This window comes from Ipomoea nil, unplaced genomic scaffold (assembly GCF_001879475.1).
Source record: "Ipomoea nil cultivar Tokyo-kokei standard unplaced genomic scaffold, Asagao_1.1 scaffold3087, whole genome shotgun sequence".
Classification (NCBI taxonomy): Eukaryota; Viridiplantae; Streptophyta; class Magnoliopsida; order Solanales; family Convolvulaceae; genus Ipomoea; species Ipomoea nil.
In genome coordinates this window covers 3,073,767-3,100,901 of record NW_017619515.1, presented here as the reverse complement: position 1 = coordinate 3,100,901, position 27,135 = coordinate 3,073,767, and the positions used below count along the sequence as shown (strand labels likewise).

Below are 27,135 nucleotides of genomic sequence, written 5' to 3'. Positions count from 1 at the left end.
AACTTAAAAAAAAAAAAAAAAAATGTAAATCCAAGATTTTGGAGTCTTTAAACTCAATACATTGCTTTCATAATCTGTGAAATTTGAGTAAATACCGACGAAGGTCCTCTGACTTTGGTGACACTGTCACTTTTAGTCCTCAACTTTTAAATCAATCACTTTTAGTCCTCTTACTTTTTGTTTCTAGTCATCTATGGTCCTTTCGTTAAACTTGACCATCTAATGCCGTTTTCTAAAAGATAATTCAGTCCTTTCATAATTAATTTATTAATTATTATGTTTAATTTCCTCATCAGAATAGTCAAACAATGGTTTCCCAGCTATGAACGTATACAAAACCAGCTCGTGAATCAAAATGACGTACAAAAGCTGGTACGAAGGTTGTGCCAAAACGACGTCGGGATATCTCAGTATGACTCGGCAAACATAATAATTAATAAATTAATTATGAAAGGACTGAATTATCCTCGAGAAAACGGCATTAGATGGTCAAGTTTAACGGAAGGACTACAGATGGCTAGAAACAAAAGGTAAGAGGACTAAGAGTGGTTGATTTAAAAGTTGAGGACTAAAAGTGGCAATGCCACCAAAGTCAGAGGACCTCCGCTGGTATTTACTCGTGAAATTTCTAAGAGTCAATCATTCGATGTTGAAGTTGTATTAACTAGTAGCTTAATTGCTTACCAATTAATTGTTCAAAGCTGCGGGATTGATGTTTCGACATTTAAGTATCGTTCAACAAAATCAACAGAGGAAAAAGTCTTTTTTCTTTTTCATTTTAATGAAGTGAGGCTTAGCCTCTCTTTCCTTACCCAAAAAAAATGTGAGGATATGTGTGCAGTGTGTGTATAAAACCATTTATAAACTAGATGGAAGAGTTCAACATTTAGGATTAGAATTATTATAGTATACTAAAGACTCAATTAAGTATACAACATTTGGCTATAGCCAAAGAAAGGAAGACTCGATAATCTCTATTATTGTAGCATATGTAAGTCCATCTATAAATGTTTACAAAATTCATTAACATTTTAAACCGTCCGTACCCCATTAAGCTTATGCATTATAACAATTGTTGTCTCAATTCAAATAGATGAATTATATATATTTGGTAAAATATACACTAAAATAAAACACTCTTACATGGCATTTGGTTGAAGGGAATTTAAATTCTCTTCCCACTTAATTTCAAAGGCCACAAAATTCTCTTGTTTGGTTGAAAGGAATTGCAATTCTCCCATTTTCATGGAATTAAAATCCCATGCTCCCCTGGTATTTTAATTCTTGGAATTTTAGGAAGAAAAAAAGATAGTGATGAGTCAAAATTACCTCTCCCTTTTGTAACTTAAAATTAATGCCTAACAACAACAATGAACATTTTGAACTTTTATACTACTTATTTCCTTTCAATTCCCATGTATACCAAACATTGGAATTGAAATTCCCAGTAATTCTATTCCCGTAAATCAAACACTGGAATTTAAATTCCCACTTTATTCCCAGTAATTCATCTCCCATGGAATTGCAATTATTTTCCCACGTAATTCCCCATCTCCAACCAAACAGCCTGTTAGGGAACAAATAAAACAGCGAACAAGTTAGTACAGTTGAGGTTGCTATCATGCATGAGTTGGGCCTAAGAGCATCTTCATCAGTGATTTTTGTTCAATTTTTTATGAAATCTTGGTTGAAGCGGAAGAGAGACAATAAAGAGAGAGAAGAATTGAGATTTCACTCTAAGAACTGGTTTTTTGTCTCTGAAGTGGGTCCCACCAAATATAAAAATTGATCGCGATTGGTCGCGTGAGGCGCAACAATAACTCCCAGTTGGGCGCGTGCAGTACATGCACCCACGCATTAAACTGTAATCTTTTTTTCTTTTTTTTTTTTGCTTTTCAAATTTTTGTTTTTGTTTTTTATCTTCCCTCGCATCTTCTCTTTCCTAGTTATACCTGGGGTTATACCTGCAAAAACTCCTTGAAAATTATGCCTATTGGGTCAATCCCGAGGACTCTTTAGATAAGAAGGGTTGGGGTGTGATTTGGATTGGAACCATCAATGCTATTTGAAAGCTTTGCATTTTGGTGGGTTAACCCTTCCTTTGGTTCCAAAAGAGGAGACCAAACACTAGACTTTATGGAATTTAAAAACAACAATTGGTCAGAAATGCAATGTTTAATTATAATCCCTTCAAAGTTGCTTACCAAAACCAACGTACGTTATCTAAGTCCACAAAATAGTTTCCATCGCCTAGCGTTTCAACTTGGTACATAAGACCAATTGACCAACATAAAAACAAAACAAAAAAAAAAAGAATAACTTCGAAAAAGGATGATCGAGTGGGTAAAACATAATTATCGTATTTAATGGTTACAAGTTTCCTTCTTGCCAAGGGTCTTAGCTTCAAAATGCAATATAATTTATCTCTTTGGCTCTCCTATGTGGTGGTTTGCAGGCTGTTACACGTGGGCAGGGTTTACCTCTGATGTGTTGGTTTGTGGAAGACCTTACCTAAATCTCTTTAACATGGTTCGCACAATAAATCACAATATGCTCAATGAATTGAAAGTACACTTTACAAGTATCATATATAATTCCAGTTATAAATATTACAAATATTTATTAGAGTAATCTTAGAGACCCTCAATATTTTTCTCCTCCGATCAATCCCTCGTGATGTGGCATCATCTAATTGGTAACTAAATTCTATTTTTAATTAGTGACGGGATCGACCAATTCATGGCATCAATTAATGGAAGTCACGTCATAATGAAAAATAATGGAGGTGAAATTTAGGAGGGGAAGAAAGCGTTTTCTTATTTATTATTAGTAATAATCAATTTTACTTTAAATAGTATCACAATTTCATATATAAGTATTACAATATCTGTTGTAAGAGACGAATTATTTTTACTTCAAATTGATATCACATTTTCTACGATAAGTATTACAATTTCTTTCATAAGTAAACATTTCAAATATAAATATTACAATATTTATGTTAAAATTACACTTTGTAAGTATCATAATTTTAATTATAAATATTATAATATTTATCATTAGTAACAATAATTAATTTATCCTAGACTAGATATATCCCACCAGTGCCATGTCTAGAAGGGAGCACAATCATTATGGAACCATTGAATTTTCATATATATTTGTGTGTGACAATTATGCAATGATCATCAATATAATTAACGTCTTGTTTGGTAATATAATTAGTTTATTGATTGGTTAATTTTAACTTATTTAATCACGATTAACTATTTGACTTGGTTAAACAATCAATGTTTAATTAATTAATTTTTTGTAACATCTTATCTTATTACTCCAAAATGCTAAATTTGAGCAGCTTTCTCGATCAACTTTGTGAGAAAGTCATTTTGCCCGTAATCAGCTAACAATTAATTTACCAAACACTTTTCTATAATCAATTAATTAACTAAACTCACTAACTCAATCTGCTAACAATTATTTATTAAAGACCCCTAAAATAAAATGAATGAATGAATGAATGAATTTTGTTAAAAAAGAAGTACAGTTAGTTAGTTTACCTTATCCTCTAAGGATATTTCCATGAATTTTGTCATCGATCTCTTACTTTATACTTTTGCACTACAACTTTACAGAAGTTTCTTGAAGCTTTCGTTCATGCAGCATAAATAACTTTAAATTTAAACAGACTGTTAAAAAAAGAAAAAACTATAGCCTATGGGCCACAAAAACAACCAAAAACATTGTTACACAAAAGACACCATAAAAATCAGTAAGGAATTAAGAATTCCAAAAAATCTAGACTGGTTTCACTGTTGAAACATCATTAAAAAAAGGAAAATTAAAAGACCACAGTGAGAGAAGACGTACGACAAGAAGAAGAAACCATGCAGGCCGGTTCAAGGCGGCAACTACCATACATTATCATTCTTTGCCGGCTAACGAACTTCTTTCTCGTTTTCCAGCACGCACTCTCTTCCAAACCCCAATATCACATCCCATCCATCTGTAAAGTTGGCATTCAATCCCTTCCACTACCATAAATAATGTTAAAATATAACGAAAAATGACTGACTGAGTGGGTGGAACATGATTTTCGTATTGGACAGTCATGAGTTTGATGCTGGCTAACACTCCCATAGTTGAGTCTGTCGCACATGGTTTTTCTAATGTGGTTTTATGGTTTACCTCTCCTGTCGTCACCCTATTACACAAGAACAGGCGAATTGAAGCTATGTGGTTTGCCAGAATTTTCCTGGTCACCCTATTAGACAAAAGCGGGGTGGGGTAATGCACACCTCTCGTCACCCTACTACACAGCTCCGATAGTGGATGCGCTATCTGATCTATTTCATTTTATCTGTCTAGTTTCGAAAAAAGTATTAATTATATTTAAACTAAATGTTCGTCATTAATACTCTTATTGTTACATGAATCTCTACCTATAGAAGAAATCGACAAGTTTAGTATTTCAATTGTGATGGTTCAATATTAGAAATTCGTCAAATAGTAACTAACAAAAAAATGGACAATAAATAGCGAGCTTTCTAACTTTTTTTCGGAAATTATGGAAGGCCTAGGACGATGATCAGAAAAGTTAAAAATTCAATAGTTTTGATCAATTATATTATTTTTGGTTGGTCACTAAATGGTGAAATTTTAGTGGTGATAATGTTAGTCGAGGGTGGCTTAAAAGACCAAGTCCAGCAATATGTGTCACCGAAATGTGATGCTAACGGTTATATAACATAAATAAAATTGCATCTTATCCACTAGCTATACTTTTTAAGCAAAATTTGGTTTCTAAGTTTCTTTTAGCAAAATCCTATGCTAGAATCAAATATGTCATTTCACTACAAATCTCAAGATTAAATCTATACCATTAATAATTGACAGACTAACTTTATATTATTGTTACAACTAAGAAATTGATCAACTAAAGTTGCCATTTTTCCTAGAAGATAATATGGGACACACACACACACACACACACACACATATATATATATATATATATATATATATAATTCGATTTATATGAGAATTTGGACAAATCCAAATCATCGATCTATCTTATGGATAGGAAATCAAGTATATAAAAAAAAAAAAAAAAAAAAAAAAAGCACCAATCTATCATTTTTTTCTTTATTTTCAACCATTAGATCAGATCTACTCAGGGACGGAGCCAAGAATTCTGTTGAGGGGGAGAGAAGAAGTAGGGACGGATTCAAAAATATTTGTCGTAAAGGCGAAACATTAAAATAAAAGAGATCATTTTCTCGACTCTCACATAAAGTTCTTGCTTCGATAATTTAAAAATAAGAGGATTCAATCTGCAGGGGTCATGCAAATACATAGGCCGTTTACCGTGGGCACGAGAACTGGTACACCAGAGGTGCATTGCGCTCGAACAGTTGAGCGGCTGCCGGTCATCAACTTAAAATAAATAAATTACCTAAGAAATATATGAGCGGAAAAAATATTGTAAAACTATATATTGACACCAAAGGATTCAAACCCCCAACCTCTATTATTATAACCAAACACATACTCTATAGCCTTTAACAACTAATCTAACTCATTTCTTATTAATATTCAACAGTTTTTTATACAAATACTCAAACATGTACTATATATACATATATGCATACAAATATTATGTATGGGGTGGGGGTAGGGTGAGGGGGGCTGCTCCCCTGCCCCCCCCCCCTTTGGTTCAGTCCATGGATCTACTGGATCAATGGTTTGAATTTGTTCACGAATTTTGTCATTAGGCATGGTTCTCAAGGGATAATATAATATAATATATAAAAATTAATAAGGTTGGGATGTTGGTATTTCATCCCTTTAAAAGGGCACACCACTAGAAGACTCAGTCACTAATTGAACTAGTCCTTGTTTGCACTGCCAAAAGAAGATCATATCAATCAAAGAAGTGCTTAACTTGCTTTCATGGGGAAGCTATCGCAGCAAAAGAGTACAACAACTATCCATGCAACCACGACAGTTGGGGCAACTGCCACTTCAACTGTTCTCAAGCCCAAACGTACGAGGAAGACAGTCCCCAGAGACTCCCCTCCTCAACGCAGCTCCATCTACCGTGGCGTCACCAGGTACTTCAATTCTCATCATCTGTCGAGGAATTTAAGGTTATGTGGGGTTGTTTCAGACACAGATGTTGTTTGTTTAATTAACGTTGTTTGGATCTGGGTTTTTTTATTAGGCATCGGTGGACTGGGAGATATGAAGCTCATTTGTGGGATAAGAATTGCTGGAATGAATCACAGAACAAGAAAGGAAGACAAGGTTTGTTAGTTCATGTTCTATATATGTTCATAATCTCTTATTTGATCTTTCTTTTTTTCTTTTTAATGCAAAATTTCTGTTTATTGACTTCTTTTCTTTTTTTTGATGGGGATGATCTTATGGATTTGCAGTTTATCTTGGTAAGTTCAGAACCCTTCCAAAAAAACATTTCATAATCCATACTAAATGTCTCATCACCATTGGTCACTTCGTTTGAGCCGATCATATTTAGACAATTAGACTGGTTTATCTCTTTAGGATCATATCATTTACAGACTAAAAGTTACAAGACAGAGTCTACCTAGTACATACCGTGGGCCGGCTTATGCTATATTGTGATGTATTTATTTGCAGGTGCTTATGATGATGAAGAAGCAGCTGCACACGCTTATGACTTGGCTGCTCTCAAGTACTGGGGTCATGAAACCATTCTTAACTTTCCTGTAAGTACAACATATAACCATTAATATGCAATCCAACTATGAGCTTAAACTTTTAGTTGAGATGGAGCACATGGTTCAATTTGGTATCAGAGTCATGCCAAAGATCATGGATTATCCTCCTTTCCTCGGCATAGACAGCTCAATTGATTACATGGGTAAAGTTTGAAAACAATGACTCGAAATCGAGTCTCACCAGCCACAAGTGTGGAAGTAATCTCTCAAAGTGAGAGGGCTTCTTGTGCACAGTAAAAATTACCGATTTACATACTCTCAATTTCTCTGTCGGGCTTAAGCGTGGGAGGAGGCCCTTGGGTTGAGGATTCAACCTTGAGAACAATTAATTTACTTGATTATCGAGATTAAAACTCCATCTTGGGTGTACATATGTGTATGTATATGTATATGTTGATGAATATGTTAATGATGTTCATGTGACATATATGCATGTTTATCCATGATAGTTGGCAACGTACGAGAAAGAACTGAAGTTAATGGAGGGACAATCCAGAGAAGAATACATTGGATCCCTAAGAAGGTAAGTTTAATTTTATTATGAAATCTCGACTTTTCCGTTCACTTTTACTGGTCAACTATAAAATGAAAGAAAATTTAAAATTGTTAAGAATTTTCGGACCATTATTGATGGTGATCAGAAATTTCAAAATTATATAATAATAATGGTTGGCTTCATTTGAATCTGCAGGAAAAGCAGTGGATTTTCACGAGGAGTTTCCAAATACCGCGGCGTTGCAAGGTAATTCATTAATCAACCACAAAAAAATAAAAACGTGACTGATCGAGTGAGTGGAGTATATTATGTGTGTATAAGAAGTTTGTCCGTAAAAGGTTAACTCACTAGTTCAGTAGGTAGTATTTAGGAGAAGAGATCAAGGATCGAACCTCGCCAACGGCAGTGTGGAGATTATGTCCAAAGTGAACACCAGCTGTTGAGCTATGTGTTCGAATCTCTGCGTCACCCGATAAAAAAATAGACTATGGTCCACGTGTTTTTAATTGAGATGGAGCACACGCTTCAATTCCGACGCGGCATTGAGTCACCCTGATTTGTATATCCTTCCAAGTGTTTTGTCGGGTCGAGAATTCAACCTGTAAGGAGAAGAGTGGAGTATATTATTGTACTAAAATGTTACAAGTTTAATTTAATTTTTGTAAATACTCTCTCGGTCAAGCCTATTGCACAAATCTTCTTAATTAATGTGGGTTACTTTCAAACTATTACACATAAGAAGAGTTTACCAATGCACACTTTTAAATACTAAGTTGATGGCTACTAGTTTCCTCATTATTTTTCCGTCTTTTTTTTTTTTTTTTTTTTTTTTTTTTTTTTTGGGTATATATGGATGCAGGCATCACCATAATGGAAGATGGGAAGCCAGAATTGGTAGAGTTTTTGGCAACAAGTACCTTTATCTTGGGACCTATGGTATGTAATTATCATTGTTGCATTATTATAATTATTATTGTTATATATTAATGTATTTTTTTTTTTAAAATAAAAAGTAAATAATTTTTCATTCTTTTTTTTTTTGGTTCTTTATTTGAATTTATGTCATTGTCATCTTATTAGCATTTTGAGCAAGATATATAATTAATTTCACCCCACATAGAGTAGTTAAGATCAAATGATAATTAGTAGCCTTAATCTTCATGAGAAAGTGTAAATTAATTCCATCCGTCCATCTAAAATAATCAAGGACTGATTTTTTATTTAAAAGTTGTAATATTTCTTTAACTACAATGGTACGTTTGCGGAATTGCGGATAAATTGACCATGCACTCAGAATCTATAATAGTTCAGTTTAGTTATGTGTGCATCTACTATCAAACATTTTCAAATGCATCGGGTCCTAATTATGAAAATGTCAACGCCTTTTCACCTTTAAAAAAAAAAAAAATTCAGCCCTTAATCATCCTAGTTAGACATATGAAACCAATATGCACATTCTCAAGGGACCACTAGTTCGATCTTATGGGAGTTAGACCCTAGTCACCCTTCTTCTCCTAAAAGATTGAATCGCCAACACCAAGGGCCCCTCACACTCCGATCAGACCCTGGCTTAGTCACTGTATATATATATACATGATGATCGTTTTCGTCGGGGTGTGGGGAGCCCTTAGAGTTGGGGTTTAATTAACCTTTTGAAAGAATGATGATCATTTTCAAGGGAGAATACTATATAGTTTAAACATTTACATGCAACATTATAATAAAACAAACAAATACAAACAAAAACATGCAAGCCATGCACATGTTGGTGATTTAGGAGACGTACTAAATAAAATAAAAGTAGTCATTATCACACGGTTGGGAGAGTCCACCATCCCTAACTTTTATATAACATCAAAATCTGCCATTTGCCAACTTTTATTTTCCTTAATTATTAAATCCCAAAAATAAATAAATTAAAGTATGACCATTTTTTGTTTCAATTAATATATTTTTAAGAATGTAATTAATTAAATTTTTTTGTTGTAATAATTTAATTTGCAGCTACACAAGAAGAGGCTGCAGTTGCATACGACATGGCTGCCATAGAATATCGTGGTCTAAATGCTGTCACAAATTTTGACCTTAGCCGATACATCAAATGGCTCCGACCAAACAACAATAACAACACCAACAACGAGGTTAACCCTAGTATTGGAACCAACCTTGTATCTACTCAAAACCATAGTTTATGTTCAAATTCGAGCTCTAGCTTGAGTGGTAGCGGTCTTTACAATCACCACCAGCAACCGCTTTTGAGTAGGGATGAGCAAAAGAATCATACCGTGATAACAACCGAGGTGTCGTTGGCTCAATCTCAGCCCACCTCCACCACATCGGCATTAGGGTTATTGTTTCAATCCTCGAAGTTCAAGGAGATGATGGAGATGACCCTGGCAGCCGAGTGCTCGGCGCCAGCAGTCGTCGAGGCTAGCATTCCCCCACGACGCAGCTTTCCGGAGGACATAAAAACCTGCTTCGAGGATCAAGATTTTGCTAGCTATGGAGATGATATGACCACCTTTGACAACTTCAACTCACTCATGCAACCAATTCTTCAACTTGACTTTGACTTTTAGTAGAGTTAATCCAATTTGATGGTAAGAGATCATTCGTTGACATCAATTTACAATTTCGAAAAAAACATTATGAACACCATGGAGTAATAGTTATTAGTTACGGGTTTTTCATCACTAAAAAACTATTATATATAGAAAATTCTTACGTAGGAAGTGCTCACAATTATTAAATTGATTATCCATGCAACCTAATAAATGGAGTTCAATTTGATGAGAGACTCATAATACATTGGAGATTCTAAAGGTGCACTTCCTACCTAAGAATTATCTAAAGATTAATTACATTGTTTAGGGTAATTTGTTCTTTATTTTAATTGCTATTGTTATTCTTATTATTTTTGTAGATACAAAGTGTAATACTTTGGATGTCAGTGTTAGCGTTAACGCTATTTATTATTATATTAGTCATATCAATAAAATGTTACGCTTTGTCATTTACATAATTTATTATTTAGTTTCTAAAGTGTGTGTGTGTGTGTATATATATATATATATATATATATATATATATATATATATGCTACTTTTTCTTATGCATGTATCATCATTCTACATTTGTCATTGACATATATCTTAAATTGTCTGTCTCATTATTGTCACATAATGAATTATACTTATGATACATCAACACTATCATGTTTCCTTATAAAATAAAGTGTTTTAAATATTATAATTGAGAATCGAACTTAGATCACATAAATAATAAATTAAAAATTTGTCTTTTTTGAATATAATTAAAATTTTATCTATTCGCTACTAATATATCTATAATCTACTTTTTTTTTTGAAGGGTCTATAATCTACTTATTAATACTTCAACTTCCATGTAAAAATGTAGACATATATTGGTGTATCATATTGACAAATCAATGATCGTGATCTTACCATAATTAATTTAACCATGGGCAAACAATAAGTCATTAAATTTAGAATTAATCAAATAATTCTGTGTTTTTTTACTAAAATCCTCGAGCATTGATGAACTTTATGTGATGAGCAAGTATGCCAGATCATCATTTTGAACTCTCTCTCTCTCTCTCTCTCTCTATATATATATATATATATATATATATATATATATATATATTAACTAATTAATTAAATACCATAAGTATTTCTTAACTAAAAAAATATAGTAGTATATTTCTAAATATATTTTAGGAATGGGGAATAAGGGAGATTAGGATAGTGAATCATAATCTAATTCAAATACATAGAGTCCTAATAAGAATAAGCACAATACTTTCTAAATTATATTACTTGTATACGCGCGTATATCATCATTATTCATCATCCACGCAAAACTTTCCTTGAACAAATTTTTTTCCCCCTATTTATTGTAAATTTTCTCAACCCTACTGTGTTAAAACTAAAACTACAACTTTTGCAACCCTAGCTAGTTTGTTATATGGATACTATCCATGATGGTGGTAATAAGAGGGTCCATCCCCTTGTTAGTTGTGTGATACTCATTATATTTACAATATGTATTGGTTTTTTCATTGCAATTGTCATTGTATCATCAATATATCAACCCAAATATCCAAATTTTGCAGTCAATCAAATTTCTGTGATGAACGATAGCCTCTCGTCTCATTGCCCTGCAAATTGGAGTATGAACTTCACAATACACAACGACAACAAGTATTCTTCCTACTTTTATAAAGGTTTTGAGGTTCTGGCGTACTATGAAGGCGACGACGGAATCAATGATATTTTTGCAAGGGCGAAAATTCAACCTTTCAGTCAATGGTCTAAGAATAAGACACTGATTCGTGTGGGTTTTTTATCGCTAGTGACCATGAAAGATTATAAATTTAAGGCTTTCAGCGTCGAGTTTCGTGGAATAGCATATACACAGACTAATATTGCAAAATTTGTTCGGAGAATTGCACCGATTGATAAAGAATACCCTATACAGGGAAAGTGTGAAGATTTGATGTTTGGAGTGAAGGAAAGCATAGCTATAGATTCACCAAAAGAATGCTTCTACTGCTATTATTCTTATTATAAAGGACACAAGCCTTGTTGGTACTAATTTGTTATTATTTATTATTATTATTATATATATGTTCTAATGTCACAATATAAATACACACAATCTACGGTGCTTCGTTTTTGTTTTGTGTAAGACTTGCTTTATTATTTATTTTTTCTCTTTTTCATTATTCTCTCTCGGGCATCTCAAAAAACCTAAAAAAAAATATTACTATTATTGAAAATGCTATATGACACTGTTTGGTAAAATGACGGTTAGCTGATAGTTGATTGTGTTAATTAAAGTGTATAAATAGTTGATAACATTAGCTGATTGTAGAAAAGTGTTTGGTAAATTAATAACTGTTTGGTATAATTTTTTTTTTTTCAAAAAGCTAATTGAAAAAGTTACTTTTTGAATTTTAGTCTTTTGAAGTTACAAAAAACTAATTAATCAAACATTTATATTAATATTTTAACTAAATCAAACAATTAATAATGGTCAAATAAGTTAAAATTGACCTATAGGCCAATTTTTTACCAAAAACGTCTCATTACCACTACTCTAACGTTTTTTTTTTTTTTTTTTTTTGGTTTTGAGAAGACTACTCTAACGTTTTTAATTTCAGCGTTTTTCCAAATTTTAAAATTTGGATATTTGACAAAACTAAGAATATAAGGATTAAATTGAAAGAATATAAAAAATTGGAGGCCAAATTTGTTAATTTTTTTTTTTTGGCCAAATTTAATTTTTCCCGCCCAAACACAACTGAGCCATACCCCCACACGCTCAGCTCATCTCTCTTGTCTCTCTACTCAGTCACGAGTCGACACAGTTATCCCAGCTGTTTCTCTCACTATACTTTCTCTCTCTAAACCTTAACCCTAGCAATGCCCGATTTCGCGAATTTTCTGGAGCCACCGCCGCCGCCGCTTCCGCCGTCTCCGGCCGCCTTACCCCTCATTTCTCGCTCCATTATCGATTCAGTTGACCCGAATTCCAAGCCCCCCTTGAAATTGGGCAGCCGAGACTCTGACCCGCAGCTCAAGAGCGACTGCCCGAACCCGAAGCCTGATGTGCAATGCAATGAGTTGGATGCCGAATTGAATTACAAGTCCGACTCGACTATTGAGCACCAAGACTCCGACCTGAGCTCCGAACCGGAGCTCCGGGTTGTGCATAGAGAAGACGAAGTCAAATGTCAGAGTAACGGAGACAATAGGGTTAGGGTGTGCCAGAGAGATCTTAAGAGGTTTGCCACAGAAAATAAGAGTTTGGATGAGTTTGTTAAGGATTGGGTTAAGCGGAGTGTCAAAGCTGGTGTTCCTGAACACCGCTGTTTCTTGCCGTTCCTTTCTCAAGCTCCAAAATCGGTATAAGCTCCTTTTCTTTTTATTGTTTTTTTTTTTTTTTTTTTTTTTTTTTTTTCGAAATATTTCAAGCTGCCTGGTAATTATTCCGAACAATTGATTTTCCATGGAATTTTGTTGAGAAACGATTATTTTTGTGTTCTAATGTTAACTGTGGAGTTTCTATTGTTATGTGTGTGTGTGTGTGTGTTTACTGAGATTTTCCTTTTATAGCTTTTAAACTATTTCCTGTTGACATTAATCTGTTACAGGAAATAGTTTCCAACTTTTTGTTTTCCATTGGAAAATTAATTTTCAATTTATAAAGTAAACAGTTGTTTGAAACTATTTAAGTAGAATTATTTTGTTCATTTCTTAGGCAGAACCTATGGGAATGTTCTTTTGCTCTGATCACAGTTTATTCAGAGTTCAGAAATCAGACTTGAACTACTATTTAAATATTAAAATGATCTAACAAATCAAAATTGCATATTTTACTAGAGTTAAATATGCAAGCACTACATCTCATTTGAGGATGGAATGCTACCTGAGCACCTCCCGTATACATAAATACATGCCTAGAACTGCTCCAGGAAACACAATTTTACGTGGATTAGTGATAAAATGTGCAATTGGCATTAACGTATTTTTGTTTGTGCAGTGCATATATTAGTTCACTTTTTAATGTTTTCTGGTTCATTTCAGGTTGAGTGCCCTGTTTGCCAGAACTTAATTTTCCCTGGTGAAGACTTGTCATGCTCCGTTCGGGGTTGCCAGGTAGTTGTGCACCAGCTGTGTGCAATAGAAAGATTGGGTTTCTCTTCTACAAAACAATTCAAGTGCCCGCAGCATGTGAGTATCATTTCCCAAAGTTTAATCTAACCACCCAATTGATTGTGTGTTACAGTCTATAGTGTTTATTTCCCGTGGGCTCTCCATATGCCTTCTAGGCTAAATACATTTCATAGTTTGAGTAAGTATTAAACTGCCAATTGAAAACATTTCTTCTTCTCTTAGACTTGATATCCAGAAAATAACTGTTATTAACTTTATTTCTCATGCTTTTATATATTTTTGGAAGAATATTGTCTTGGAACAATTGAATTTGTATGGAGTGTTGCATGAAATTTCGGTTCTGTTAATACTCAATAAATCTCGACATCAATGTTGTTGACAGCTACTTTCTCTTTTTAAGTTTGAGGGTTCTTGATTCTAGTTTCTCTTGTTGCCTTACCTGGCCAGATCTTAATGCTTCTCACTTAATGAAAGTAGTATTTTTTGATGATAATAAATGCAACCAGTATATCTAATGGCATCTCTTCTTTGAACAGGTATGCTTTGCTTGTAACAAAATGAATCATATATGGCGATGCATTAAGTGTCTTATTGCATCACATGACAAATGTGCAGCATTTCCCGAGTATGTTGTCCATCTGCCTAGTCATCCCGGGCGGGTCATCTGTTGGAAACATCATGCAGATTGGCGTCTGGAGAAGGAGGTCATTTTCTTCCATTGTTCATCAGTGCAATTTATTGTTCTTGCAATGAAATCTGAACCTTCCTCTTATCAGTAATGACCATATGGCAGTTAGGTCCTTGAACTTGTGGGGATAAGGTGTCTTGTCATGTAACCTTGGGATCAGTAAAATCTATGGCTGTATGTGGAAAGAATATGAATAAATTTATGAAAATAATAGACATGCCACAGATTACAAAGAATAAAATGTATTCTGTATTTCATTTTGAGATGAAAAATTCAGGTGCATGATTTGCAATGATGTCATTTTCCATGTTTTAATGTTGATCCATTTGGGAGATATAGGTGAACATGGTGTTTTTAAAGATAAAATCCTTAAGTATTAGTTAGGAAAACCATATTAAATGGAATGCAGTTGTATTCAGCTCTCTGTTAGTTTATCACTTGATCTTTATTTTGATTGATTAGGCTCGGTGACAGGACTGACATATCTTGTTTGATGAGCAGCATGAAGATCCAATCAAAAGTATTGAGGTTAGAGAATTTATTTGCTATACCACTCATGCTATATTTTATATGATTATTCAGAAACTATTCATAAGTACTTGCAAGAGTCATTTGCTTCACATTTTTTATTTCAAGAAAAGAATGCCTTTTTCCTATATGTTTCAAAAAACATTCTTTCACCAAACCAACTCAACCTGAAAAAAAAAAAACGTGGTGTGAGATGAGTGAAAGTAGATGAGAAACAGCGCAGCCTTGAGATTTCAATCCTCTAAGTACTTGCCCGTTGAATTGGCTCATTTATCAAATGCTCTCTCTTGGGGGTGGCAGACATTGCCAAACTGTTTTAACTTTTCTTTGGTGCTGATCCCTGAGGCATTGATGTTGGCACACTTCATTTGCTAACACTTGTAATCTTTATGTCAGGAAATATTCAGTCACTTGCCTCTACCATACACGGAGGAGGAATTTAAGATCAACTTAAATTGGAAGGATGTGAATGACAGCAAATTGGAGCCACCTTCATATGAGCCAATCAAGCGAAGTATCCTATGCATTTTGGGCTTATCATCTACTTGCCAAATTCCACTTTCCTTATGAGTCCAGTATTGCAACATGCACAAAGTGACAACAAAATTTCTGCCATATTGGCCTCATTTTTTTGCAATCATCAGAAAGATTCCTGTTGCATTCCACTCTCCATCTCAAATTATGTGGCATGATTTGGTTGGGCTTTTAGTTTTAGATTTGGAGTTTGCAATTTTTTTTAAAGCCTCTAATTTGTTTTTAGCGTGTGCATTAAGTTTGCTGATTCAAATATGAAGTTGCTTGGTCATTTCATGTCATGAGAAATTGTAGCATAGGAAGTCATGATGAAATAGTCCCCACCCCAAAGCAGTAAAAAAAGAAAAGGAAAAAGAGTAAGACATATTAGGTTGTCAGAAAGGAAATGCATCACATAAATTGGACAGTGGGGAGTACTTCATATTGGGCTAAAGAACCTTTTAGTAAAATTGCTTAAAATTGTTTGTCCTCTTTGGCATGTTAAACATATTTTTTTTTGTAGGATTCATCTGCATGTGCTTTTATGCGGATATTTAAATTTCTTGATTTTACCCTGAAATGAATTTATGTTCATGAAGAATCAAAGCATGTAAGATAACCTTCTAAAATTGAAGGATATATTAATCATGGCTGAATACCCTTGACTGATATAGATGTGTACCTCATCAAGAAAAAGCGTGATAATGTTGGTGCTGATATTGGATGCACAAATTGCGGCGCTACAAAATGTTTAGACAGTTGTATCTGCAGGTACCATGACTTTTTCCCCCTCGGATGTAAACTCTTTTATGAGCATCTTTTTCTTTACAACCTTGCACTATATTTAGCTTATCCAACTAATATGTGAAAACACTGTCCTTCCAATGCTTTGCCTGCTAGCTACTGCTGCTTCTTAAGAGTTTTCTATCCTTACAGAACCTGTTTCTAACCTTCCTCAGAGATCCCATTTCCAACTTTCTTCATTGACCTCATTTCCAACATTAAATGGAATTTCTCATGCCATATTGCTGCAGCATCCTGATTGGGAAATTGCTTTATCCCAGAATTATTAATTCATCCCAGTTAAAAGAAGCTCTTGCTATATGTCCCTAATTAATTTGGTAAAACTTTTGAACTATTTTCCATATATCTAACTAGCTATTGCCTCATAAGGGAATTTCTTCAATAAACCAAAAATTTGAGAGGATCAGGTTTGGATGTGATATCGGGCCTGCCACCAGAAAATACAAATGATTATTGTTACTTTCCACTTATAGGTGTACATAATGGGCTAAAACTAGGGCTATGCTAGGGTTTCTATTTTCAACAGATAATTCCTACTAAGTTCATCTTGTCCAATTTTAAAATGCTGTGCTTCTAATGTATAAGTTTATAAGCTTTTCTGAATGGCCTTGTAATTTCTGGGGAGACACCCCTTGTGTGTCTCACTGATATCTATCAAAAAGTATGTACTTCCATACTGGATGTCTGGATTGCAGTGGGGAGTGTCAATCAATGTGCTATAAATCACTCATCTAGCTTGCTGTGTTTTAATGCTTGTCCTTTAGGGTTCAGTCCATAAGTTGCTCAAAGGCTTGTCGCTGCTCTGGTAAGTGCTCAAATAGGCCATTTCGAGAAGAGAAAAAGATTAAACTTGTCAAGGTGAGAAGTTGATCCCCAGTAAACAATTTTCTTTCTCAATATATACAACTTTCCTAAAAATGTTTAGGTGTATTTATTTTTAATGAACTATTGGTTAAATATCAATATATTATTCTGTTATTAAAACTATATTTGTATTGTAATCAGACTGAACTCTGTGGTTGGGGTGTTGTAGCAGCTGAATCCATCAAGAAAGGGGATTTCATTATAGAGTATATTGGAGAAGGTGATTTTCTTATGTATAGAAGTTCTGGCTCTTTGGTTTACATTCTCTAGAATGTCTTTTATCTGTGATGGTATTTGCTTGATCTTATACCATTGAATCCTTTAGAATTTGGATGAAGATTGCATATTCTCCTATAAATATCTTTATCTGCCCCCAATCGTAACTAAAATATGCAATTAGATCATTAAACTATGCATTTGATTTGTAAATTTCCTTTTTGGCATAACTAGAAGTTGATTGTCATTCCAAATTCATCTTTGGATAAAATGCAACTTCTCTTTCTGCATGGTACATTTATATCTATATATTTGCATTCAAACTTATTGCAATTGGTTAATACTCAACTATATTAAGTTTCTAGTTTTATAAGTTGCTTTCCATTTCAGTTATTGACGATGCCTTGTGTGAAAAGAGGCTCTGGCAAATGAAATACAGTGGAGAGAAAAACTTCTACATGTGTGAAATAAGGAAGGATTTCACAATAGATGCAACTTTCAAGGGCAACTATTCCCGTTTTCTCAATCACAGCTGTGATCCCAACTGCAAACTGGAGAAATGGTTAGTAAATTCTCTTAGATTTACATATAAACTAAGCATAAATCTATATGTATCTAACTGTGCAATAAATGAATGAGATTGCTTAACATATGTTACATATATTTTGGCCCTGATTGAGCAACTGCTCATATATGTTTTATCCTTCACTAAAGGCAGGTTGAATGTGAGACACGTGTTGGTGTTTTTGCTGATAGAGACATTGAAGTAGGAGAGCCATTGACATATGATTACAGGTTAGTCTCTTGATTGTTATTTTGGAGTCTACTTTTTCTTTAAAAGGAAAAATCATCAATGAACAATGCTTGGATTAAATGGTTACTAAAAGAATTGCAAAACTTAAATGTATATTTGAGCTTTAGTTATGTCCTTGAATTCACGAATTGTCTGCAATTTTGAGGGCCTGTTTAGGATGCTGCTGCATCATCTGGGGTGAGAGGCATTGGAGGTTTCTTGTAGACACACAAAATTATTATGATATTAATGTCACAATGAGATTGGCTTACCATTTATTCAAAGTAACTTCAACGAGATGCAAAATGGCTAAAACCAGTTACTATTTTCATTTTTTATCTTTTGCATACTACACTAGTATATCCATTTCACGGCACAAGACTAATTCAGTGGAGCCTCGGTGCATGTACACCACTTGTGACTGTTTTGTATGCTCACGTGCTAAGCAAATAGTACTATTGTGTTTGGGTGAGAGTTATGAATTGGATTTTTCTCAAGTAAAAGTCAAACTTTATAGGCACGAATGTGTAATCCTGAGTTAAATTTGAATTAGTTTTATAGTTGCGACCTATGGGGAAACCGGGTGTCCCCCAGGCCCCCACAAATTTCGTCTTGAATGTGCAAATTACAATTCTGCCCCTGCTCACTTGTTCTGTTTTTTGGACTGCAGATTTGTACAATTTGGGCCAGAAGTGAAGTGCCATTGTGGTGCCCCTAATTGTCAAGGCTTTCTTGGGATAAAAAAGAAGATTAGTACTAAACTAGACATTTACTGGGGTTCTAAACGCAAGAGAACCTCTACTACTTGTTTGGCCATGGTCAAAGTCAATCCATGCTAAGCCAATTCTTTTTGTGTCTAGTCATTCATTGTTGTATTTTGCCTTCTTAACATCTGTAATAGAGAAATAAGAAAGAGAAAAAAAAATTCAAGAGGAAAGCATCTCTGTTTTCGACTACTAAGAAACAAAGGTCACTGTTACAAATCAAAAAAAGAAAAATGAGCAATGTATAACATTGAATTTTGTCTTGAATTTTTGTATATATATATATATACTTGTTTCAGCTCCAACTGCTAAAGAGGGCCAATGGTACAGGCTTGCCAAAGCCGAACATTTTCTTTAGTATTTTTTTTTTTTTTGTTTAATAATACTTTTAGTGTAGTTTTTAAATATATAAATTTTGTATACTAATATTAAATTTAATATTATAAAAAATTGAATTAAAAATAACTTTAGTCAAATTTTATTAACTAAACTAGAGACAAAATGAGACAGAGAGAGTACAATGTATGAATAATCTTGATCAAATCGTTGATCGAACTCAGAGCAACATTAATGATTTAGTTTTTTCTTGAGCTTTACCTAATTTACACCATAAATAATGACTGTAAATTTCTCTGGTCACTTCAAAATAAACATTAGAATGTGTGTAAGGGCACTGCCATTCTTGACCTAGTAGTCTTGTAGAAACTAGAACATCCATTATTCCATTAAGAAAGTAATGATTAATTTAGCGCATGATCTTTATTCATCCATTAGAAGCACTATTGTTTAACATACTGCAGATCTTGACCGCTGTATATAATAATAAATATAAGGAAAATGCTACGGAATTGATCAACACTAATATTAAAAGTATTGAGTACAACTGTACAATTACTATTAATTAGACGGAAGCATGAAAAACTAAGTTCATATCCTATTGCTTGCTGTAATTAATTCGAAACATGATGTTAACTGCTTATATATGGTAGCAGATATATCTTGAGCATGATCTATGGTGTACACAGGGAGTGTTTGACGGTGCATTGGACTTAAAGCACTATCAAGCATATCTTGTCCTAAAAGGTTGAACTCCTAACCTTAAGGGGGCGTTTGGTTCAGGTCATCTTTGATTACCTAGGTAATCTTGAGTCTGGTAATGTTATATTACCTTGTTTGGTTTAAGTTATGAGATTACCTGGTAATGTTATATTACCTGAAAGCTGATGTGGCGGTAATGTTTCAAGGTAATGTGATTACCTCCATTTTTTTAGGTAATCTTAGATTACCTTGAATTATTCCAACTTTGCCCTTGTTAACTAATCCTTATCCTTATAATAATAATAATAATAATAATAATAATAATATTATTATTATTATTATTATTATTATTATTATTATTATTATACATGTGTATATTTATATATTTAGTTTTTTAATATTTGAACATTGATATACATTCATACATATAAATAAATAAAATAAATACAAACACATAATATATATATATATATATATATATATATATATATATATATATATATATATATATTATTGAGGATATTATTGTAAATTGATTCATATAGCCTAAAATATAACCCTTAACCAAACACGGTAATATCATATTCCACAATCCAAACCAAACACATAAGGTAATCTTACATTCCGGTAATCTCACATTACCTTCCTGGAGGTAATCTTATTACCTGGGGTAATCCAAGATTCCGTGAACCAAACGCCCCCTAAGGGTTCTCACATTCTCGATGGACACTGCATTTGGGAAAATGTAAATCGATGTAATTTAGTAGCTCAGCAGATATGGCCATATGCCGGTGTGCACAAGGGATCTGCCCACTTTAGACATAATCTCCACACTACTGTTGTCGAGTTTTAAAACTTTGCCTCTTGCTTCAAATACTGCCTCTGAACTAGCGAGTTAAGTCCATGCGGTCACCATCAAGCATATCATAGAAATTACAAAAATGTCACAACGTAGCGTCATACTAGTGTTCAGATGGCATCTAGTGACCTCTTCCATGTGAGAGGTCATGAGATCAAGTCTTAAGTAGATGCGTTGTTGATTTTTTGTGCTTCATTAGATTGAGAAAGTATGTTTGTACAGATAGTATAATAGAAACAGTAGCATTAAAAAAAAAAAAAAATATGACGCTACGTATCTTGTTCAACGTTCAAGGTCGTTAAGAATTTTATCATGTCTTTCTACAACTAGTCAACTACCATTAATTAGATCTGTCCATGTTCATTGAACTCAAAATCTGACACTTCTTTGCACCCCAAAAAAAAAAAGGTCAAACACTCTAAACATTAATTCTTCCGAGAATTTACAAGGTCAAAAATATGATGTTAGTTAGGTAATGGTATATAAACTACCAACATTATATATATATATATATATATATATATATATATATATATATATAGGCAAGATTCGGTGTGACTATTGCTTTTCGTGCGATCGTGCAACTTTGCACCACTATATATGCACAAATACACCGCTAGAATTTTCCTACCATTCACAAAAAAGGGTAAAAAAAAGTGACATTATTTCAATTTTTTGTCAAATATTTGGATTGGACCAAAAAAGGTCGGACTTTCCGCTCACCAAATGTGGTCGGAAAATCCTTTTTTTTTTTTTTTTTTTTTTTTGACATTTTCCGACCACTAGTAAATTATGAATCTCAAAACTTTCTCCCATGACCAAATTTTCCGACCACTTTGTAATAGTGGATGTTATTTCCGATCACTTCATGCAATGACCAAAATAGTGACGGAGGTTTTTTCGAACACCCAAAGTAATCGAAAATGTGGTCAGAAGTTCTCAGAACAGGGATTCCCCATCGAAAATCGTCAATTTCCGACCACTTTAGGGTGGTCAAAATTTTAAAGATTTCCAGCAATGATGAACCACCACGTGTTCAAAAATATACCAAGATGTGATGCATTTACAAATGCACTACTCAGTTTGTAAAATGCACTACACTCTTGTGCTTTTCTAAACATGTAATGGTGTATTTGTACATATATAATGGTGCAAAGTTAAACGACTACACATGCAAGAAACAATAACCTCATATGAACCAACTTTTATGTATATCTGATTCATAGCTTTAATTTTTAGTACTACGTACACTTACAAAATTAAACCCCCAACTTTGCAATTATGAAACAACCTTTGCAATTGTATTTAAGAATTTTGAGTTGGTACCATACCCATTTTAGAATTAACTTAGTATAGGACAACTGATGTCATCAACATATATATGATTCGTTTTTCTTTTTCTTTTAATGAAAATCTGTCGTCATTATTTGAAGGTGTACACTAAATAAATTTTATTTTTTAATATTAGCCCGTAAATTATACCAAAGAAGTAAACCCAATATCGCTATACGGGGGTTCTCATTCTTAAGAGAATGAATCGAAGTTAGAATTTAGTGCTATAAAGATACCATCCATCTGAATTTAGTTGGTCAGAAATTAATACTTTTTCAACCATGTAAGTGAGAATTGAATTTTGTCTCTTCATATATAAAGGTATTTGATCTTTATTTATTTAAGAGTTCGTTAGTTGTATCTATTGTAATTGATCGAGGTGCAAGATTGACATTATATTAAAAGTCACCAAATAAATAATTAATATTTTAACTTCCATTATTAGATAACATTTTACATCAGATATTCATATTTGTGATACAGTGTTACAAACAAGACATGAATAGGTTAGAAATATAATTACGAGTAATATATATATATTAAATATATATTTCATATTTCAATTTTTCCTTTTAAGGAACGTTTTGCAGATCTTCTCCCAGCACTTTCTATCTGGCTCCGCTGCCAAAATCTTGGCCCTTACATCTTCAGCAAACCCTATCTGCATGCATGTAATTACATAATTATTTTTTTTTTAAAAATAATATTTTTAATGTTTGTCAAATTATAAATATATCTAGGTATGGATTACAATATTGGGTAATGGTTATATTTAACGATTATACCTCTATGGAGCCATTGGAGAGCAAACGGTCAATAAGGTTACTGAGGATGTCTTTAGTGTACTCAGGATGTCCTTGAATTCCAAGAATATGTTCCCCAATCCTAAACATTTCCACGCATGTCTTATCCGAGAATGCCAACACCTCTGCCCCTATTGGCACTTCCCATACCTATATATACATATACATCATCACTCTATAGATTCAAATGAAATCAAAATTCCCGCATTTGTAAACGTTTAATAGTGCATTTATAGGTAATTGATAGTGCACTAGTCAGTGTATGCATTATTAGTTATCCGTAGATTTACACTATTATATATATTTAAATGCACCGTTGTAATTATAAAATGACACAATGTTTTTTTTTTTTTTTTACTTAATGGGTAATCAACATTATAGCGACATATGCATATATACCTCATCTTGATGAACCTCAATGATGGAAAGAGATGGTGAGGTTTCTTCCAAATTATTATCATCACCAAGGAAGCATAAATCCTTTACAATCTCCACTTTTCTAACTCCAATATCCCAACCACTATAAGCCTTCCCAACTTTTCCTCCCAAAGCTCTACACAAAACCTAAATCAAAATATAGAATAATCACTTCACAAAACAAGTCAACAGTTTATTATAGTTTAAATAGACAGATCATAGCAAAATTAAACTCAGAATGATAGTACTATCGATCCGACTCTATTACAATATAGTATAATAATGGTCCAGCTAGAGTCATAGTTATGCCGTTTGACCATAACGTCTTTAACGTATTAACAATAACTTAATTAATTGAAACTCAATGGTCCTGTTTGGTAAAATAGTTAGTCTATCAGACAATTTTGACTTTTGACACTATTAGTTGTTTGACTTTGTTAAACAATCAATATGAGTGTTTGATTAATTTGCTTTTTGTACCAACTTATTGCTGCAAAAATACTAAAATTCAAAAAACTTCTCAAAGTAACTTTTTCAATCAACTTTTTGAGAAAGTCATTTTGCAGCTATCAACTAAATTATCAAACACTTTTCTACAATCAGTTAATGTTATCAACTAGTCAAATCCATTAACTCAATCAGCTAACAATTATTTACCAAAAGCCCTAATGTAACCAATCGGTATACCCTACACCACGGCGCACATAGCACTGTGCACCCCGCGCCTCTCAAAACGATGTCGTTTTGCGAGGCGCGGTAGGGAGTTGACGTGATTATGTGTATTTGTTATACAATTATGTGTATTTTTTATACAGTTATGTTTGTTTGTTTATACAATTATGTGTATTTTTTTATACAGCTATGTGAAACGAGTCGTTTTGCATTAGGGCGTACAATGCAATGCGCGCCTGGTGCACGATATAAATTGACTAATGTAACTATAGTACGTCGGGGATACCGGAAAAAAAAAACGGTGGCCGGAAAAGGTTTCCCGGCCATGAACTTACTTGGTGGCCAAAGCAAATGCCGAGGACTTTCTTTTGCATGGAGAACAAAGCTTGGAGAAGAAGGCAGAGCTGGAGAATCCAAGCTTCATCGCCATAGGCATCATAAGGGCTGCCACTGACCACAAAACCTTCATAGCTATGGAGGTCATCCGTCGCCGGAAACTCGCCGTCGACCACCCGGAACAAATCCCATATCTCTCCTTCTTCTCCCAGAGCCTCCACGAACACGTTGAAGTATCCTCCGTACACTTTCTTCACATAATCTGAGTCCCTTGCTGCTAGCAGCAATGCATATCTCTTCTGCTCTCCTTCAACATTCATCATCTTCATTTTCACTCTTTTTTTAGAGAGAGAGAGAGAATTTTAATGGATGGGAGAGAAGAGTTTTGTGGGTATGGGATTCTTGAGAGAGACAGCGATGTCTTCCTCTATTTATAGGAGCAAATAGGCATGATCACGGTTCGGTTCGATTCGAACCGAACCGTGCACTGTTGAACCGGAATCGGAACCGAACTGTTTGTACGGTTCTGGTTCCGATTTCTAATCGGAGTCAATATAGTTTCGGTTAAGGCTCGAGATGGCAAGGAACCGGAATTGGCGGTTCCGATTTCAAATAGGAAAAAATTAAAAATTATAATTTTTTTTATAAATAAAACCGGTTAGAACCGGCGGTTCCAACGGGAATCGGAACGGAACCTTACTATAAGGTTTCGGTTCTGGTTTGTCCATTTGCGGAATCAGAATCGGAACCGCGGTCACCCCTAGGAGCAAATTGGGAATAAATAGATGACAAGGTGAATCTGTAATCACTACTCAGATCTCGACCGTCCAATCTTATATCTCAATTGTGCATCAGAATTCAAATAAAATCACACTTTATAATTTTTCATATAAAGGGGGTACGGTGTTAGGTAAATTGGCGGTTATTAGCTGATAAGTATTAGTTGATTTCGTTTGTGGGTTGACTAGTTGATAGTATCAGCTCATTGTCTTTGATAAATTAGCTGTTAGTTTCAAATAATTGATCGAAAAAGCTACTTTGAACACCTTTTTGAAGTTTAGTATTTTGAAATAGTAAGTTGTTACAAAAAATTAATTAATCAAACACTCATATTAATTGTTTAACCAAGTCAAATAATTAATAATAATGATCAAATAAACTAAATTTGAATGATAAATTAACTATTTTACCAAATTGGCCAAAATATACCGAACTAAGTTCTAAGGTCAATATTTAAGGAGGAAATGCTATTGTCAAAGCTCTTAATTAGCAAATAGCGGTCAATATATATCACTGCAAGTTTCATTCTTTAAGGTTAACAAAAGTCTTTTTCCAAGTCCACTCCCTTCAAAGTGCCTTCCAATTCAATTCTATATTTCATCAACAATATAATCATATAGTTTAATTCTTTTTTTTAGAAAAATAGTTTAATTCAAGTTTAAATTTTAATTTGAATTTTTATAATATAAAATTTTAGGATTGTTCAATTTTTTTTATTTTTTTTTGGATTGATGGGTTATATTGTAAGTAGATTAGTGGCATAATAACTCAAGTTTCAACTAGGTTTAGATGTTTTTCAATTTTTTTTTTTTCCTGGTTGAGAAATTGATCACAATGAGACTTGGACCGTACGTAAGTAAGACAAGTCAATTTTGTTTTCAAGGTTTAAATAATTGACACGTGTCGCTATCGACGTGAATGTCCAAGTACTAGTTGCCATGTCGAATCTGTCGACAAAATTTTGACATTATTGAATTGTATTTTCTATATATATATATATATATATATATATATATATATATATATATATATATATATATATATAAACCTCTACCTACTAGTTTGGGGATTTAAATCTCCATTTTTCATACACTTGACTGAAGAGCGTTCTAAGATCGAATCTCGTACTTTAGTAAAATTGTACTCAAACTCATTGTATATTTTATTCTTGGTATATTCTACGTAGCGTATGAGTATATACCAGATCTAATTACACTATCACAAGATTGTCTCCGACTTAGATATAAGTATATGTGTTGCTATTAGCAAAATAGTCAACTCAACAACTTAACGCAGTTGGTAAACTTATTGTTAATGTAACTGCAACGTTGGATGATTCATTCTTGTATGTGTGTGCCATGATAAAGAGATCTTAATCAAACCAAATTCAAATTAGTCAAATAGTGGTGGTTTTTCCGGTCAAAACTTAGAACAACAATAACATTAGATACTAATATATGATTAGTTCTAGTTATATACATAGGAAAAAATAGATTACAATAAATAAATTTCATAATTTTAATAAGAAATTAAAAATATTTAACATATTTTTTCTGTACCTAGTCAAAAATGTAATACTAATGTGTTGTCAAACATTACCTTACATGAATTATTAAAGTAGAAGTCTTCAAATTAGTACTCCGGTCCGTAGCTTTAAAAGAAAAATATTTTATTTTCAAAAAAAAAAAACCTTGAAAGCCGTGTTCAAGTGGAGAGAACATAATTATCTTATTAGAAGGTCACGAGTTTGATTGCAACAGTAATACCCTCTGA

General features: G+C 33.4%; 3 protein-coding genes across 4 annotated transcripts; 2 read left to right on the top strand and 1 right to left on the bottom strand.

The window, feature by feature from the left end:
• Window positions 1–5,949: 5,949 nt before the first annotated feature.
• LOC109166146 (AP2-like ethylene-responsive transcription factor At1g16060) lies at window positions 5,950–9,833 on the top strand. The gene is made up of 8 exons (XM_019315030.1): window positions 5,950–6,110; window positions 6,221–6,303; window positions 6,435–6,443; window positions 6,658–6,746; window positions 7,208–7,281; window positions 7,450–7,500; window positions 8,114–8,190; window positions 9,259–9,833. Exons 1-8 carry the CDS (start codon window positions 5,950–5,952, stop codon window positions 9,831–9,833), a joined length of 1,119 nt encoding a protein of 372 aa, XP_019170575.1.
• Window positions 9,834–12,603: 2,770 nt separating this feature from the next.
• LOC109166349 (histone-lysine N-methyltransferase ASHR3) lies at window positions 12,604–19,392 on the top strand. 2 transcript variants are annotated; one of them, XM_019315312.1, is made up of 11 exons: window positions 12,604–13,184; window positions 13,866–14,012; window positions 14,492–14,659; window positions 15,145–15,171; window positions 15,568–15,685; window positions 16,359–16,455; window positions 17,253–17,346; window positions 17,494–17,572; window positions 17,959–18,130; window positions 18,283–18,363; window positions 19,032–19,392. In XM_019315312.1, exons 1-11 carry the CDS (start codon window positions 12,702–12,704, stop codon window positions 19,198–19,200), a joined length of 1,635 nt encoding a protein of 544 aa, XP_019170857.1. In that variant the 5' UTR covers window positions 12,604–12,701; the 3' UTR covers window positions 19,201–19,392. The 2 variants fall into 2 exon arrangements, with proteins under 2 accessions (XP_019170857.1, XP_019170858.1); XM_019315313.1 differs by having other exon boundaries at window positions 18,287–18,363; window positions 19,032–19,118.
• A 3,394-nt stretch (window positions 19,393–22,786) lies between these two features.
• LOC109166351 (gamma-glutamyl peptidase 5-like) lies at window positions 22,787–24,986 on the bottom strand. Its single transcript, XM_019315316.1, has 5 exons — window positions 24,582–24,986; window positions 23,557–23,721; window positions 23,140–23,307; window positions 22,901–23,015; window positions 22,787–22,854 (listed from the first exon to the last, which is right to left on the bottom strand). Exons 1-4 carry the CDS (start codon window positions 24,909–24,911, stop codon window positions 22,914–22,916), a joined length of 765 nt encoding a protein of 254 aa, XP_019170861.1. The 5' UTR covers window positions 24,912–24,986; the 3' UTR covers window positions 22,787–22,854; window positions 22,901–22,913.
• Window positions 24,987–27,135: the final 2,149 nt, after the last annotated feature.